Raw genomic sequence first — 16,916 nt, forward strand, 5'->3', positions numbered from 1 at the left:
CAACCAGCATGTTTTTGAATGGGGAAATTGTGATATATATCTTAGCTGTGAGCTTGGATCCTCGGCTTCTCTCTGAGACACTGCGTGTTCACCGCAGCCATCCGACCTTGAGGCATGTCTTTACAATCTTTAAAATCTCACTAAAACACTATTAAAACAATAGTCAGATAAGGGATCTTCCAGAATTATCATAGTAAATGTGTCTGAAAACATCTGAATCGCTCACAATGCAATCGCCTTCTTTTTTTAAATGTATTTATTTATTTATTTTTTCTAGTCCTTCGCTATCAATATCCTCAGCCACGAATCATTCATCGTTGCTCAAATTAATGGGGAAATTGTCGTTTTATTGGTCCGAATAGCTCTTTTTGTTGGAGGTTCCCATTATAAACAATGGGAGGAGCCCTCAGACTTGTGACGTCATCGTCTGCTACTTCCAGTAAAGGCAAGGCTTTTTTATTAGCAACCAAAGGTTGCATACTTTATCGTGGATGTTCTCTACTAAATCCTTTCAGCAAAAATATGGCAATATCGCGAGATGATCAAGTATGACACATAGAATGGACCTGCTATCCCTGTTTAAATAAGAAAATCTCATTTCAGTAGGCCTTTTACATTTAGTTGTAGACCACCTTAGATGGAAATAATCTTCCCTGAAAAAAGGAGGGTCCTGTGCTCTACGTACTCTCATGACAGTAGATGCCGCTGAACCCCGGGTCACAGATGCACGTGAAGTTGCCGGCCGGCCCGCTCACACAGCGCCCCCGAGGCCCGCAGACGTTGGAGGAGATGTGCCGCACTTCTGCCGAGTCGTTGGTTGCCACAGCAACGGTGCAGCTGTCGATAACTGAAGGCAATAAAGGCATTATTACTTCCTCTATTGCACCAACGCAAGGAAATAGTCCTAGTTGGGGATTGTGCGTGCCTTGACACGGGGTGGTCTTGCAGTCCTCTTTGGGGCGGTCGCAGGTCTTTCCCTCGAAGCCTTCAGGACACGCACAGTAGAAGTCCTGGCCCATGCTGTGGCACTTGGCCCGGTTCTCGCACGGGTTCGCTTCGCAGGCATCCGAAGGGGACAAGATCTGCATCTTTGTGGGTAGAAGAAGCGGAGTTAGGAGTTGTTGTGGCTTCGTTTAAAGGGGAACATTATCACCAGACTTATGTAAGCGTCAATATATACCTTGATGTTGCAGAAAAAAAGATCATATGTTTTTTTAATCAATTTCCGAACTCTAAAAGGGTGAATTTGGCGATTTAAACGCCTTTCAATTGTTCGCCTGTCGCAGCGATGACCTTTCACCCGTGACGTCACATCGTGAAGCGACCCGCCATTTTCTCAAACACATTACACACACCAAGTCAAATCAGCTCAGTTATTTTCCGTTTTTTCGACTGTTTTCCGGTACCTTGGAGACATCATGCCTCATTGGTGTGTTGTCGGAGGGTGTAACAACACGATCAGGGACGGATTCAAGTTGCAACAGTGGTCAAAAGATGTGAAAGTCCCTCGTTTGTTCTGCACACTGTACCGACGACAGCTATGCTACGACAGAGATGGCAAAGAGATGGCAAGAATGTGTGGCTATCCTGCGACATTCAAAGCAGATTTCCAACGATAAAGTCAACGAAATCACAAAGGTGAGTTTTGTTGATGTTATTGACTTATGTGCTAATCAGACATATTTGGTCACGGCATGACTGCAAGCTAATCGATGCTAACATGCTATTTAGGCTAGCTGTATGTACATATTGCATCATTATGCCTCATTTGTAGCTATATTTGCATCCAGCCTTTCCCTCCACCCACATTTAATACCAAACAAACACATACCAATCGTTGGTTAGAAGGCGATCGTCTAATTTGTCCGCGCTTCCTCCCATGCCGCTGTCTGTCGTGATATGGCTCAAAAGCATCTGTTTCTTCTTTAATTTCGTATTCGGTACCTGCCTCCACACTCCAACCATCCGTTTCAATACATGCGTAATCTGTTGAATCGCTTACGGCGCTGAAATCCGAGTCTGAATCCGAGCTACTATGCTATACCTTCCTGCGCTATCCGCCATGATTGTTTTTGGTGGCTTCACGCAGTAACGTCACAGGACAATAGACGGGTGGATATAGCGATGGTGTAAATCAGGCACTTTGAAGCCGTTTTTCGGGATATTGCGTGATGGGTAAAATTTTGAGGAAAACTTCTAAAAATAAAATAAGCCACTGGGAACAGATTTTTATTGGTTTTAACCATTCAGAAATTGTGATAATGTTCCCCTTTAACGAGTCGGTCGGCCCATATCATGGCCAGTGAGCCGCTTAGCCTCGCGCATGCCAACCTTCCTCATCAAGGTCTGAGGCTAAGCTCATCAAGAGGAGCCACGCTTTTGTTTTCTCAGAGACGGACGACAGAGTCTAAATAAACGTCCAGTATTGTGTACCACTACTAATAAATTAATAATTTAAAAAAAGGTACTATACTGTCTTTCAAAAACACTGTTGATTTTTTTTCCATGGACATTTGCTGGTAATATGAGCCAAGGCGCATGGGAGTCAACACACACACAGCACTTATAGGCGGAAACAGAGTGGACAAAGAAGAGAGAGAATGGAAGTATTTTGACTTCCAAACTAACGGTAAAGGTGGAGCGATATACACTCGCTCTGCAAGCGGTGCTTTAAAGGCCTACTGAAACCCACTACTACCGACCACGCTGTTTGATAGTTTATATATCAATGATGAAATATTAACATTGCAACACATGCCAATACAGCCGGTTTAGTTTACTAAATTGCAATTTAAAATTTCTCGCGGAGTTTCCTGTTGAAAACGTCGCGGAATGATGACGCGTGTTTGTGACGTTATTGGTTGGAGGGGACATATTAGCCCAGCACCACTTACGGCTAAAAGTCGTCTCTTTTCATCGCGCAATTACACAGTATTTTGAACATCTGTGTTGCTGAATCTTTTGCAATTTGTTCAATTAATAATGGAGAGGTCAAAGTAAAAAGATGGAGGTGGCAAGCTTTAGCCTTAGGCCACACAAACACACGGTGTTTCCTTGTTTAAAATTCCCGGAGGTGAAGCGTTACTATGGATCAGAGCGGTCAAGCGAACATGGATCCCGACCACATGTCAACCGGCAGGTTTCGGTGAGAAAATTGTGGTAAAAAGTCGCCTTTTACCGGAGATCAGCGGAGCTTCTTTCCTGCTGCAACTTAATGACTTCTCTTAGAGACTGGCGTCAACACATCCGTGGACACACCCCTCCGACTAAAAGGTACTATTTAACTCACTAAAACACTGGCAACACAACAGAAAGATAAGGGATTTCCCAGAATTATCCTAGTAAATGTGTCTAAAAACATCTGATTCGCTCCCAATGCAATCGCCTTTTTTTTTTTTTTACTTTATTCATTTTAATTAAATTTTTTTCTAGTCCTTCACTCTAAATTTCCTCATCCACGAATCTTTCATCCTCGCTCAAATTAATGGGGAAATTGTCGCTTTCTCGGTCCAAATAGCTCTTGCTGCTGGAAGCTCACATTAGAAACAATGTGAGGATGTGAGGAGCCCTCACACTGGTGACGTCATCGTCTGCTACTTCCGGTAAAGGCAAGGCTTTTTTATTAGTGAGCAAAAGTTGCGAACTTTATCGTGGATGTTCTCTACTAGAGCCTTTCAGCAAAAATATGGCAATATCGCAAAATGATCAAGTATGATAAATAGAATGGACCTGCCATCCCCGTTTAAATAAGAAAATCTAATTTCAGTAGGCCTTTAAAACATAGCTAGCGGCTAACGTTTCTCCACTGTGTTTTAGCTACTTGTAAATGACTAAACCTCGCCTCCACAGCGACAAATACACTAGGGTAAGTATCATCCCTGCAGGACGAGGAATAGCTAAAACATGCTTTAGATACAATAGCTAACCGCCAACAGCCAGTGTAGCTTGCACTCCTGAATGTAAACAAATGAGTGGATCGATACAAATATCAACTGTAATGATGCCAAGTGCAAGAGTCTTATATAGTGGATACGACAATGATTACATCGATATTCTTTTGTCATTTTTTTATTGTTTAGAAACTCAGGAAAAACATCCCTGAATTATGACCAATGTATTTCCCTGTAACTACTTGGTATCGATTCGATATGCAAATTTGTAGAATCACCCACAACTTATGTCAAGTATCCAAATGCTGGTTTGGATACGTGCTTACTACATTTGAACAGTAGTGTAGCTGTTAAAACAGAAAGTAAGCAGATATTGACAGAAAATTAAAAAGTAGATTAAAATATCTATTTTCAACAGCTTGTCCCTCATAATTTTGAGAAATGACAATGTTACTGCATATGTCAGCAGACAAATTAGGAGCCTTTGTAACCCATTTGCCTACCGGTTGGACGTGCCCTAAACACCTCCCTAGGGAGGCGTTCGGGTGGCATCCTGACCAGATGCCCGAACCACCTCATCTGGCTCCTCTCGATGTGGAGGAGCAGCGGCTTTACGTTGAGCTCCTCCCGGATGGCAGAGCTTCTCACCCTATCTCTAAGGGAGAGCCCCGCCACCCGGCGGAGGAAACTCATTTCGGCCGCTTGTACCCGTGATCTTATCCTTTCGGTCATGACCCAAAGCTCATGACCATAGGTGAGGATGGGAACGTAGATCGACCGGTAAATTGAGAGCTTTGCCTTCCGGCTCAGCTCCTTCTTCACCACAACGGATCGATACAACGTCCGCATTACTGAAGACGCCGCACCGATCCGCCTGTCGATCTCACGATCCACTCTTCCCCCACTCGTGAACAAGACTCCTAGGTACTTGAACTCCTCCACTTGGGGCAGGGTCTCCCGGCTGGCCCGGCTGGCCTGGGAACGCCTCGGGATCCCCCGGGAAGAGCTAGACGAAGTGGCTGGAGATAGGGAAGTCTGGGCTTCCCTGCTTAGGCTGCTGCCCCCACGACCCGACCTCGGATAAGCGGAAGATGATGGATGGATGGATGGATGTAACCCATTTGAGTACTTAATACTAAAAAAGAAGTTGTCTGGTATGTTCACTATGTTATTTAATGCCAAAAGTGTTCTTTGAGTGCAGTAAAAACATGTTTATTGTATCATATGTCTGTTAAAATAAAGCCAATATTTAATTTTTTTTGTGGTCCCTTTATTTTGAAACGTATCGGAATACATCCAAAACATTGGCATCGGGACAACACTACGACGCGGTTTGTTTGGCTTTTTCCCTGAACGCAGGGAAAAACTACTGGGCTGCACCCTTTTAGCCATTTAAGGTGCTGAACAGGAGCGTCAGAGCTGGTCAGCAGGGTGCCTAAAGTCTGTGGTCTCACGCAGTTTATTTTAACCCAAGTGTCATGACCACATACCAATTTTCTTCACTATTTGGACGCGTGTGTGGTCAGAGCCAGGAACGCTGAAAACCAGTGTATTCAACGGCTTCTCTTTTTCGCTGGAGGACATTATGGAATTTTTTTTTACCCCTCAGAGAGCCACGACCATGCAAAACTAGTCAACACTTACTTTGTTTTTTAATTAACATAAGAAAGATGGCAAGGTTTGTGAACATTTTTTATGTATTTTTATTGTTGTATTTATTGTGCTCTTCATGTGATGAGGCATTCGAACACAACTCTTGAGTGTTGTGCAAATAGGCTTTCACACTGTGTCTGTATTTCTTAATTAGGTATGGCTGCAAAATAACCCACGATGGGGCCAAAGAAAGATGCTAATGGCAGCATACCGCTGGGACTCCTGACAGTGTGATGTGTTATGCTGCAAACTTTACGAATGCGTGTGAGTTAATGTCAACAAAGTTTTTTATATACGACAAGTACTTGCAGTTTGATACAGAAGGTGAAATACATTTTTGAACTGAAAGTCTTTGATAAAAAAGATAAACGTGATCTTAAATATTAAATCTAATTTTAATTTGTCATTTAAATTTATTTTTGCGCTTTTTCATATATGTAGAACTATAATCGTTCTGTGTATAAAGTGTGTCGTGGTTAAAAAAAAAGGTGTCCGCTACATATTAATTGATTTAAATAGTTTCCATTTTAGTTTGTAAGTATCTTGTTCATTGCTATTATTTTTTAAAGTTTTTCCTTAGGACAAAAATTTGTAAACATATGCTTTAATGAAATTAAAAATGTCCCAAAAAAATCTGCAATGTGATGAAACCGCAATATTTGAGGCGCAATGGGGCGAAGCACAACTGTATTCCAAACCAAAATCTTGTTTGCTGGGTTGAATACATAATTCATTTCATATATAAAGCTTCTAAAACTGTGGTTCTAAAGTATCACCATAATGACCAACATTAAATACAGTAGCATAGTAGGCCTCAATATTCAATAAAAACAAGGCCGAGGTTTTAAATACATTTAATATTTTTGAGAATCACTGTTCTTAAATACACTTTTTTGAAAGAACACACACGGAGGGAGAGAACACTTCCAACACATTTGTGATTTTTACATTAAGCCACACAACATGTTTGTACTAATTAAGTTAAGCATATAATACTAAGAAAGTAAATGTAATACCTAAAAACCACCAATATTACGGTACACTTTTAAAAAGACAATTGGGAAATATTTTGCTACTATCATTAGGGGTATGATTCTTTGGGCAAACACGTTACAAGTTAGAAGAGGTTTTTTTAGTTGCATGATTATGGTCTAAAAACGTATTTATTCATTTTTTTAAATATATGTATGTATTTATATATATATATATTTATATATATATAAATACATACATATATTAAAATATATATATATATATATATAAACATTTTTAATTTACGAGGTTTTTGTTTTATTATTAATGCTATATATATATATATATATATACACACACATATATAGTGTTAATTTATATTAACTAAATCAATTAAAATCTAATTTTGTTGTATATATATACGACAAAAACATATATATAATGAATATATATATATATATATATACATACATATATAAACAAATAAATCAAAAACATTTAAATTATTTTTGATTATTGTAAATTAACACAATATACATATATATATATATAGATTTTTAAATAAAGAAAAATTTCAAAATACAAATGTGTATATATATATATATATATATATATATATATATATATATATATATATATATATATATATATATATATATATATATTCTGAGGTCCTCGCCAAGGTTTCTCATAGTCAGCATTGTCACTGGCGTCTCACTGGATGTGAATTCTCCCTGCCCACTGGGTGTGAGTTTTCCTTGCCCTTTTGTGGGTTCTTCCGAGGATGTCGTAGTCGTAATGGTTTGTCCAGTCCTTTGAGACATTTGTGATTTAGGGCTATATAAATAAACATTGATTGATTTTATATATATATATATATATATATATATATATATATATATATATATATATATACACATATATATATATATATATATATATATATATATGTATATATATATATATACATACATATATATACACACACACACAACCTTTTTTAAAATATACTGTATATAATATAAAGGTATTTTCTAATAAATAATATATATATACATAATTTTAAATTCAAAACATGTATTCTCATATTAAAATGTATGTATATAAATAAATTGTTTCATTTTAAAACTTTTTTTTCTTATTTAAAAAAGTTATATATGTATTTTCTGATTTTGTTTTTATATATACATACATATATATTTTTTTTAAGTTTCAAATTACAAATCCATTTAGAATCGAGATGAATAAGAATCTCGATTCAGATGTGAATTAATTTGTCCGTGCACCCCTAACAATCGTGTGTTAGCAAGCAGGTATGTTGTGCCAGGGCAGACTTGTCATGTAGTAGACGGGCAGCAACCGAGCGTCGCCTCATTCAGCAAGTCTGCTGTGTATATATAGTGGAGATGCTAAATTGGGATTGGCTCCCGACCAGCAATGTCCTCCATTCAGGCCCCAAGAGAAGCCGAAACAGAATCAGTTTCCTCGCAGATAACCTACATTGGCTTCAAACGCACACTAAATACAACGGATTACAGCCAGGAAACAGAGATGTCATTTGATAGCGAATACAAGCAGGACAGGTGGCTGACTGGAAATGACTCTTGTTTTGGTGACTGTTTGTAAAGGGGCCATGTTGGATTTACCGTTCTATTATCTTCATGGCAGCAGTTCCACAAATACATCTTCTCACATGCATGTCCTGGTTTATTTCGGGTTGGCTCCTTTCTTTAACCACTTTTTTCTGTTCTGTACTGCTACTACAAACAGCTCTTAGTTTGTTAAGGATTAGACAATTAAGGATTTCAACAGTTCGGTGCCGTTTTACTGCATTTTGGAGATTTCCCAACAATAGGTGCCAGTTACCTTTTTTTTTTTTTTTAATTTTAACATCGTTTTTTACATTATACCAAATGTAGTTTAACGCAATTACAGTATTTTTCGGGGTATAAGTCGCTCCAGAGCATAAGTCGCACCTGCCGAAAATGCATAATAAAGAAGGAAAAAAATATATATAAGTCGCACCGGAGAATAAGTCGCAATTTTTGGGGGAAATTTATTTGATAAAACCCAACACCAAGAATAGACATTTGAAAGGCAATTTAAAATAAATAAAGAATAGTGAACAACCGGCTGAATAAGTGTATGTTATATGACGCATAAATAACCAACTGAGAAGGTGCCTGGTATGTTAACGTAACATATTATGGTAAGAGTCATTCAAATAACTATAACATATACAAAATGCTATACGTTTACCAAACAATCTGTCACTCCTAATCGCTAAATCCCATGAAATCTTATACTGTACGTTAGTCTCTTACGTGAATGAGCTAAATAATATTATTTGATATTTTACGGTAATGTGTTAATTTCACACATAAGTCGCTCCTGAGTACAAGTCGCATTCCCGGGCAAACTATGAAAAAAACTGCGACTTATAGTCCGAAAAATACGGTAGTAGAAAAGAGACATTTAATGGGTTGATCGTTAAAAACAATATAGCCAAACAAATATTCAAAATTGTTTACGAAGCATTTTCCTTTTAATTTAATTTCTTCAAAGCTTGGTCATACAGAGGAACTTCGATTTACGAACGTAACCGGTTCTTGAAAAGGATTCGCAAATAGGAAAGTTTGTAAAGCACTTTCTCTATAAGAAACCACGTCAATATGAATAATGAGTTCCAGCCTCAATAAAAGTCCATATTTTGGAAACATTTTGCGCACTTTGAACACAATAGAAAGTGCTGTGCGGTATAGTTTATTTTATAAAACACAACAAGGAGCTGATGGATCAACTATCTATTTAATAACAAGCCAAAACCACAACGACAAGCTGAACTCTGCTGTATGCGCAGCCCTGCCAACAGGCGCACACTCGCAAAGGTCACTTTGGTGCCCTTACAAACTATCAGAAATCACGAAAATCCTTACCTCTAACAACCATAATACATATTTAAAAAGGCAAAATCCAGTTTTACATTGTCATTGGCAAATTAGCAGCTGACAAGAAGAGAGAAATGAGAGGGGTAGGGGAGGCGAAGGAGGTAGTGTCTTCTCCTCCGGTATAAGTCTGCTCTGGCATATTTCTCTAGAAAAGTCCAATACAATTAAAAACTTGCTGTGGTACGAAGCTTGCTTTGTCAATCTCTTCAATACAAGGAAGTGTAAAATGGCTGCCACCGGAGGACACAAAATAAAAGACTGAAGTGCTCGCACACATCTGCATATTTAGCTTGATCTAATAGTTTGTAAATCGAAAAAGTGTGTAAGGGGGGTTCGTAAACAAGAGGTTCCACTGTAGTTTCAGTACAGTGTCTGTCGCGCCAAAAACACAAATGATCCAAAACGAGAAACACGATTGAACAAGTAAGATGCTGCAAACATATACGTTATACAAGATGTAATATACACTGTATGTTGGAAAAAATAATTACATTTCTGGTAGCCCGGCTAATGTCCTGGTCGCCATAGCTAACATACTCTTAGCCTTGCTACAGTCCGAGTAGTCTGGCTAACTTTCTGGTAGCCTCTGGATTGTTTATTTTAAAATCTTGAAAAAGAGTCGACACCACTTATTTTTGAAAACCCTATTTTTTAAATTTTTCTGGACTGAAGTTTGGGTTTAAATGTTTTGTACTTACAATACACTTTTTAATGAAAAGAAAAAACAGTCCTGCTTCTAAAATGTTTTTTTTTTTTTTTTTTTTTTTTTTTAAACGTCAAGACAGCGGTTACACTTTTTTGTCCATCAGAAAAATTCCATATTCACAAATAGGGCTGGGCGATATATCGAGAAACTTGATATATCGCGGGTTTGTCTCTGTGCGATACAGAAAATTATTATATCGTGATATTCGAGTACACGTTCTCACACAGTTGCTTTTAGCTGCGGGCATTACACAACAGGCTCTTCCCACTCCTTCTTGTCTCTCCTTCTCACAGACAGCAAGCACACCTTCTTACATACGTCACATACTGTCACGTCATACACCCTCCCGTTGCAGAGAGGTAGCAGCATGGGTAACGTTAGCTGTTGTGCTAGCGGAACCGTGCGAGTGGTAATAAGAGAGAAAGTAGGTGTGAATCTGGTTACAAATGAAGGAAGAATTAATTCCCGAGAAAAACAGCAGGGGCTTCATCGTCTGGCGGTGGTTTGGCATAAATGGGGAATATGTTGAACAGACAAACGTAATTTGTCAAGTGTGGTGCTAAAGCGTTGCTACAAAAAGTAGCATTACTGCTAATATGTAGCATCATTTAAAAAGTCACCTGCTAGACGAGAATGAAGAGTGATTACGCCGCATATCAACATCTCCATTCGGTGCCACACACCCACAAAATCATGCACAAAAGTGCACATTATTTGTTTTAAACTATTGTAGTGGCTTTCTGTACAAAAAGTGCACTTTAATTTAGTGTTGTTTTAATATGTCATCTTAGTGACATCATGTACAAAAGTGCACTCATAGCTTGTTTTAAAATGTATCTGACAATCTTGCACTTTGTTTTGGAAATGACATGAATGTTTGTGCCACTGCTTAAAAACTGTTTATTAAATACAATTTTTGTTAATTGACTTAGTTGTGATTTCCTTCTCTGCATGAAAGTTTAAAATGAGCATATATTAATGCAGAATGAGGAAGAATGTTTTAATGTAGACACATAGAATCATCATACTGCCGTGATTATATGTATCAAGTGTTCATTCAAGGCTAAGGCAAAATATCGAGATATATATCGTGCATCGCGATATGGCCCAAAAAATATCGAGACATTAAAAAAGGCCATATCGTCCAGATTATTCACAAACCTTGAATGATGTCATGTAAACCAAATAGTTCGTATATTTGTTTTTTTCTGATATAAAGCTATGAGGAGATATCTTGGAATATCGTGACGTATAAAGATATAGTTTTTATGACCACATTTTTTTTAAATACAGAGGTTTGTCAATATTGCTTCCATTTTGTATTTTTGTATCATATTGTTGAAATAAAAAAAAACAGTAAGTACGAAAAGAAATACCAAAACAACTGTAGACTGGCTAACGTCTGTTTTGAAGTTGCAGCATTTCTCTCACAAAACTGTTTAAAGGCCTACTGAAACCCACTACTACCGACCACGCAGTCTGATAGTTTATATATCAATGATGAAATATTAACATTGCAACACATGCCAATACGGCATTTTTAGTTCACTAAATTACAATTTTAAATTTCCCAGGAGTTTCGTCCTGGAAACGTCGTGTAATGATGACGTGTACGCAAGACGTCACGGGTTTTTAGGAAGTATGAGCGCTGCACACACACACAGCTAAATGTCGTCTGCTTTAACGGCATAATTATACAGTATTTTGGAGATCTGTGTTGCTGAATCTTTTGAAATTTGTTCAATTCATATTGGAGAAGTCACAGTAGAAAGATGGAGTTGGGAAGCTTTAGCCTTTAGCCACACAAACACACGGTGATTCCTGGTTTAAAATTCCTGGAGGTGAAAATGTACTATGGATCACAGCATGGTCAAGCGAGCATGAATCAAGACGGAATGTCAACCAGCAGGTTTCGGTGAGAAAATTGTGGTTAAAAAGTCACTTCTTACCGGAGAAAAGCTGAGCTTGTGTCGTCCATAGCTGCCGTCGACTCCCCTGAGACACTGCGCGTCAACACACCCGTGGAGACACCATTCCGACTATCAGGTACTTTTAAACTCACTAAAACACTAGCAACACAATAGAAAGATAAGGGATTTCCCAAAATTATTCTATTAAATATGTCTAAAAACATCGGAATTTTTTTTTTTAACTTTTTTTTTTTTTTCCTAATCCGTCGCTATCAATATCCTCAAACACAAATCTTTCATCCTCGCTCAAATTAATGGGGAAATTATTGTTACCTCGGTCCCAATAGCACTTTTTGTTGGAGGCTCCCATTATAAACAATGTGAATATGTGAGGAGCCATCAACGGGTGACGTCATCGTCTGCAACTTCCGGTAGAGGCAGAGCTTTTGTCTTAGCACCGAAAGTAGCGAACTTTATCCTGGATGTTCTCTACTAAGTCCTTTCAGCAAAAATATGGCAATATCGCGAAATGATCAAGTATGACACATAGAATGGACCTGCTATCCCCGTTTAAATGAGAACATCTCATTTCAGTAGGCCTTTAAGGTTTTGTGGGTGTTTTTGCCATTTGCAACATTTTTCTTTTGCTTTTCATCTTGCAGGGTTTGTGTGATGCACCCTTTTTCATTTGAGCATTTTACTCCAGCATCTGTTTTACTTGGATGTTCTTGGTAGTGGAACATTGCTGCTGTGTATCTGCCACCTTACTATGCTTGTAAACGAGAGACTAACCTCACACAGCTTTCCTGCATAGTCTGATGGACACTGGCACACAAAGCCACCCAGCACAGGGTGGCATTGCCCCCCATTCTGGCATGGTCCGCTGTCACACTTGTTCCTCTGGATTTCACAGCGAGAACCCACAAAGCCCGGCGGGCACTGGCAGTGGTGTCCGTGTGGGCCCTCCTGATGAGAAAGAAAATATGGCGCCATCCACATGGTTAAAAAGACTAACGAATCAAAAGTCTGATGTGGTTATTTTGAATGGAAAATGACAAACCTTGCATGTAGCTCCGTTCTGGCATTGTCCTTTGCAGCCACTCATGTCTGGTAAGTAACATGACACATTAGTTGCACATAATGTTTGCAATGACAACATGGTTTGTGTGCAGACTAGGGATGCAACCATTAGAGATTTGGACTGTATGAATATAGTCTGATTAGTAATCACGGTTTCAAAAGCATCACAATTACTGTTTATGACAGGTGTGCCTGATGCTGTTTGTTTACAACAGGGGTGTCCGAATTTTTACCACTGAAATATATATGTGTATGTGTATATATATATATATATATATATATATATATATATATATATATATTTCAGTGGTAAAAATTCGGACACCCCTGTATATATATGTATATATGTATATATATATATATATATATGTGTATATATATATATATGTGTATATATATATATATATATATATATATATATATATATATGTGTATATATATATATATATATATATATATATATATATATATATATATATATATATATATATATATATACACACACATTTAAATAGATGTATACATATACATTGAATGATTGATTGAAACTATTATTAGCAGATTGCACAGTACATATTCCGTACAATTGACCACTAAATGGTAACACCCGAATAAGTTTTTCACCTTGTTTAAGTCGGGGTCCACGTTAATCAATTCATGGTATTAACATATAAAGAAATACATACACATATTTTTTAATGCATATACACAAATATATATTTTTTCAACGCTATAAAACGATATGAGATTTACATGATACTTTTTGCTTGTTTTTTGTTACAGAAAACCCTGGTTTTTAATTCCAAAACTCAACGTTTTCAAAATGCAATATTTGATTTCATTGATTTGAGTGGAGCCTTAAACAGGTCAATAACTCATAACACCGACTTTGATTCATTATGATTTTTAAGCAATGAGGTTTTTTTTTTATTCTTAGGGATCCAAAAGGCTCCCACTCATAGATGTTAAAAAATAAGTCACATTATCTTTTTTTACTTTCAACGTTTACATGTTTACATCAATATCAGCTCTGTCAATTATACGTTTTTATTATTATGTTTTTATATGTTTGTTTTATGCTATTTTCATTAAATAAAAATCTGTAGTTTTTTTATTGAAAACACACAAATATGCAAAATGTTCATAAAAATGTTTTGAATTGGAATATATGTAATTAATGGGTCAACAATTCTTAACATTGATTTTAATTCTTAATTATTTTTTGAGCAATGACAGCCTTCAAGAAAAATACGGCCTGCATGACAACTTTAAGTAATTAGAGTTAACATTGCAATTTTTTTCCACTTCACTTGTATGTTCTTTTATTCTACTTTATTTCTGTAATAAATATGTATAGAATGTGCCGCGAGTCGTCAGAAAATTAGCTGCCTGCCGCAAATGGCCTCTGGGCCACACTTTGGACACTGCTTTACACTGAACTGACTGAACGCTCAGCTACTGATTGTACGTGACAGCTGTATATTTAACTCAATTCAACTCTGTTATGGCTTACACTCACTTTGGCGTGTAAAGCTGCACCATGTTATATAACCGTGATGTTTATTGATCACGGTTTGTAGTAAAACGGGTTAATGGTTGCATACCTAGTGCAGACATAACCTTTAAGTTTGAGAAAGGAAGATGCTAATTAAGCTGAAGAACAATGTATGGAGTAGTTCATGCACTGGAACAAGAGTGGACATGCAACTGGTGTCATGAGGGCAGAGCAGGAGACAGGAAGTTACCACATGTGAATAAATGAGCAAGCCTAAACTACACCTATGTTGTGAGTCCAGGAAGTGAATGGCGACGTTTAGAATTAAAAAGAAGTGTCTGCCGGTCGAAAAGACTGGAGGGACAAACATTTAAAAGCGACTTAGAGGCAAGAAAATACTGACTGATGTCACAGTTTTGTCCAGACCATCCCCGAAAACAGTCGCAGTGATATCCACCAATCAAATTTTTGCAAGAATAAGCGTTCACGCATGGCTTTCTTGCACACTCATTAGCATCTGTGAAAGCAAGGTAGAAGGAGCCCATAACAGGGGACAAAGCAAAAGAAGCAAAACAGAAGGAACCACAAAACCATATTTGAGTAAAAATTAAACGACAGGGTGCGTAATCAGTAGTGTGATTAAATATGTTCATCAGAACATATCCCAGCCTGCAGGCCAAGATGTTCTGTATGGATAACATAAATGCTCAATGCACCCACAGGAAGTGAAAAAGAAAGCACAAATATGGATCAGGAGGATTATTTACTGGGGGCCGGAGACTGAAAAGTCAAAGGATGCCGAGGCGCTTTTGATATTTTTCACTTCCAAAACCAGTACAATATGTCCATTTTTTTTTACGATTATATTACACTTATTTGCTTTTTCTTTTGTTAAAAAAAAAACTAAATATGTTTTATTCAGTAATAGAATTTTTAGAATGTTTCAACTAAAAAGTTTGCTGCGGCCGTACTGGCAGGATTTTAATAAACTGAATTTTTAAATGCACACACTTTGCTCAGAAATGTATATTCAATGAAATAGTCAGTACGATTTGATCTGAAAAAAATTCAGTTGACAAATTTCATAACCAAAAAATTTAGTTACATAAATTCAGAGTCCCCAAAAAATTGTTCGTAATAAAAACTAAAATTATCCTCCATACTGGTTGCTCAGTACAATAGGGCTAGAGAGCCTATAGGTAAATAATTAGTAGTACAAGTCTAAGTACTGGTGTCAAACAATCTATTTTCTAAATTAAATTACACATTTCAATTAATCGCGATTAATTACACATTCTTGCCTAATTTGAATTATAACATTTGTACACACATGCTAGTCCAACGCTAGAATGTCAAACACACACATAATATTTTACTTGAAGACACGCCATTTATTCGCTCAAATCCTGGCTGCCCACACCGCCTTTCAGGTGACCATTCTTAAAATGAATGTGTGGGAAAAATCTGTGATAAATGCGATATTTGTGATTACCGGTAATCTCATTGCATCAGCATTGACAGCCCCGATTAAAAGCGCTAATCATTATATGATGGTGACAGTTTGACCCTGTAACAGACCATTTCTTGTTGAATTGAACAACATTCCAATGTTTTCACCCCACAAGGGTGGATAAAGTGATTTATAAGCCCAATGCTCCAAAAATACACTCGGTTAGTTATTGACATAATATTGGTAGTTATTAACACAAACAATGATGAAGTACTTAATAAACAGGAACATACAGTATATAATGACAGAATTTTGGAGTACTTACAATACAACTAGAGATGTCCGATAATGGCTTTTTTGCCAATATCCGATATTCTGATATTGTCCAACTTTTAAATACCGATTCCGATATCAAACGATACAGATATATACAGTCGTGGAATTAACACATTAGTATGTCTAATTTTGTTGTGATGAACCGCTGGATGCATTAAACAATGTAAATGTAAAAAAACAAAATAAATCAACTCAAGTTATGGAAAAAAATGCCAACATGGCACTGCCATATTTATTACTGAAGTCACAAAGTGCATTATTTGTTTTAAACATGCCTCAAAACAGCAGCTTGGAATTTGGGACATGCTCTCCCTAAGAGAGCATGAGGAGGGGGAAGTGGGCAAGGTTGCGGTGAGGTGGGGTAGCGGGGGGTGTATATTGTAGCGTCCTGGAAGAATTAGTGGTGCAAGGGATTTTGGGTATTGTTCTGTTGTGTTTGTTGTGTTATGGTTCGGATGTTCTCCCAAAATGTGTTT

At 37.3% G+C, this 16,916-nt stretch overlaps 1 protein-coding gene across 2 annotated transcripts in view; it reads right to left on the reverse strand.

Moving 5' to 3' along the window:
• The window catches only part of jag2b (jagged canonical Notch ligand 2b), a 188,770-nt gene that overhangs the window by 36,192 nt on the left and 135,662 nt on the right, over positions 1 to 16,916 (reverse strand). Inside the window, exons 10-14 of one of the 2 annotated variants that reach the window (XM_061886390.1) lie at positions 15,058 to 15,171; positions 13,140 to 13,186; positions 12,872 to 13,045; positions 926 to 1,088; positions 686 to 847 (exon numbers count right to left, since the gene is read on the reverse strand). In XM_061886390.1, coding sequence (XP_061742374.1) covers positions 686 to 847; positions 926 to 1,088; positions 12,872 to 13,045; positions 13,140 to 13,186; positions 15,058 to 15,171 — 660 coding nt within the window. The remainder of the gene's footprint in view (positions 1 to 685; positions 848 to 925; positions 1,089 to 12,871; positions 13,046 to 13,139; positions 13,187 to 15,057; positions 15,172 to 16,916) is intronic. The other variant, XM_061886391.1, reaches the window with a different exon arrangement.

This window comes from Nerophis ophidion, linkage group LG24 (assembly GCF_033978795.1).
Source record: "Nerophis ophidion isolate RoL-2023_Sa linkage group LG24, RoL_Noph_v1.0, whole genome shotgun sequence".
Classification (NCBI taxonomy): domain Eukaryota; kingdom Metazoa; phylum Chordata; class Actinopteri; order Syngnathiformes; family Syngnathidae; genus Nerophis; species Nerophis ophidion.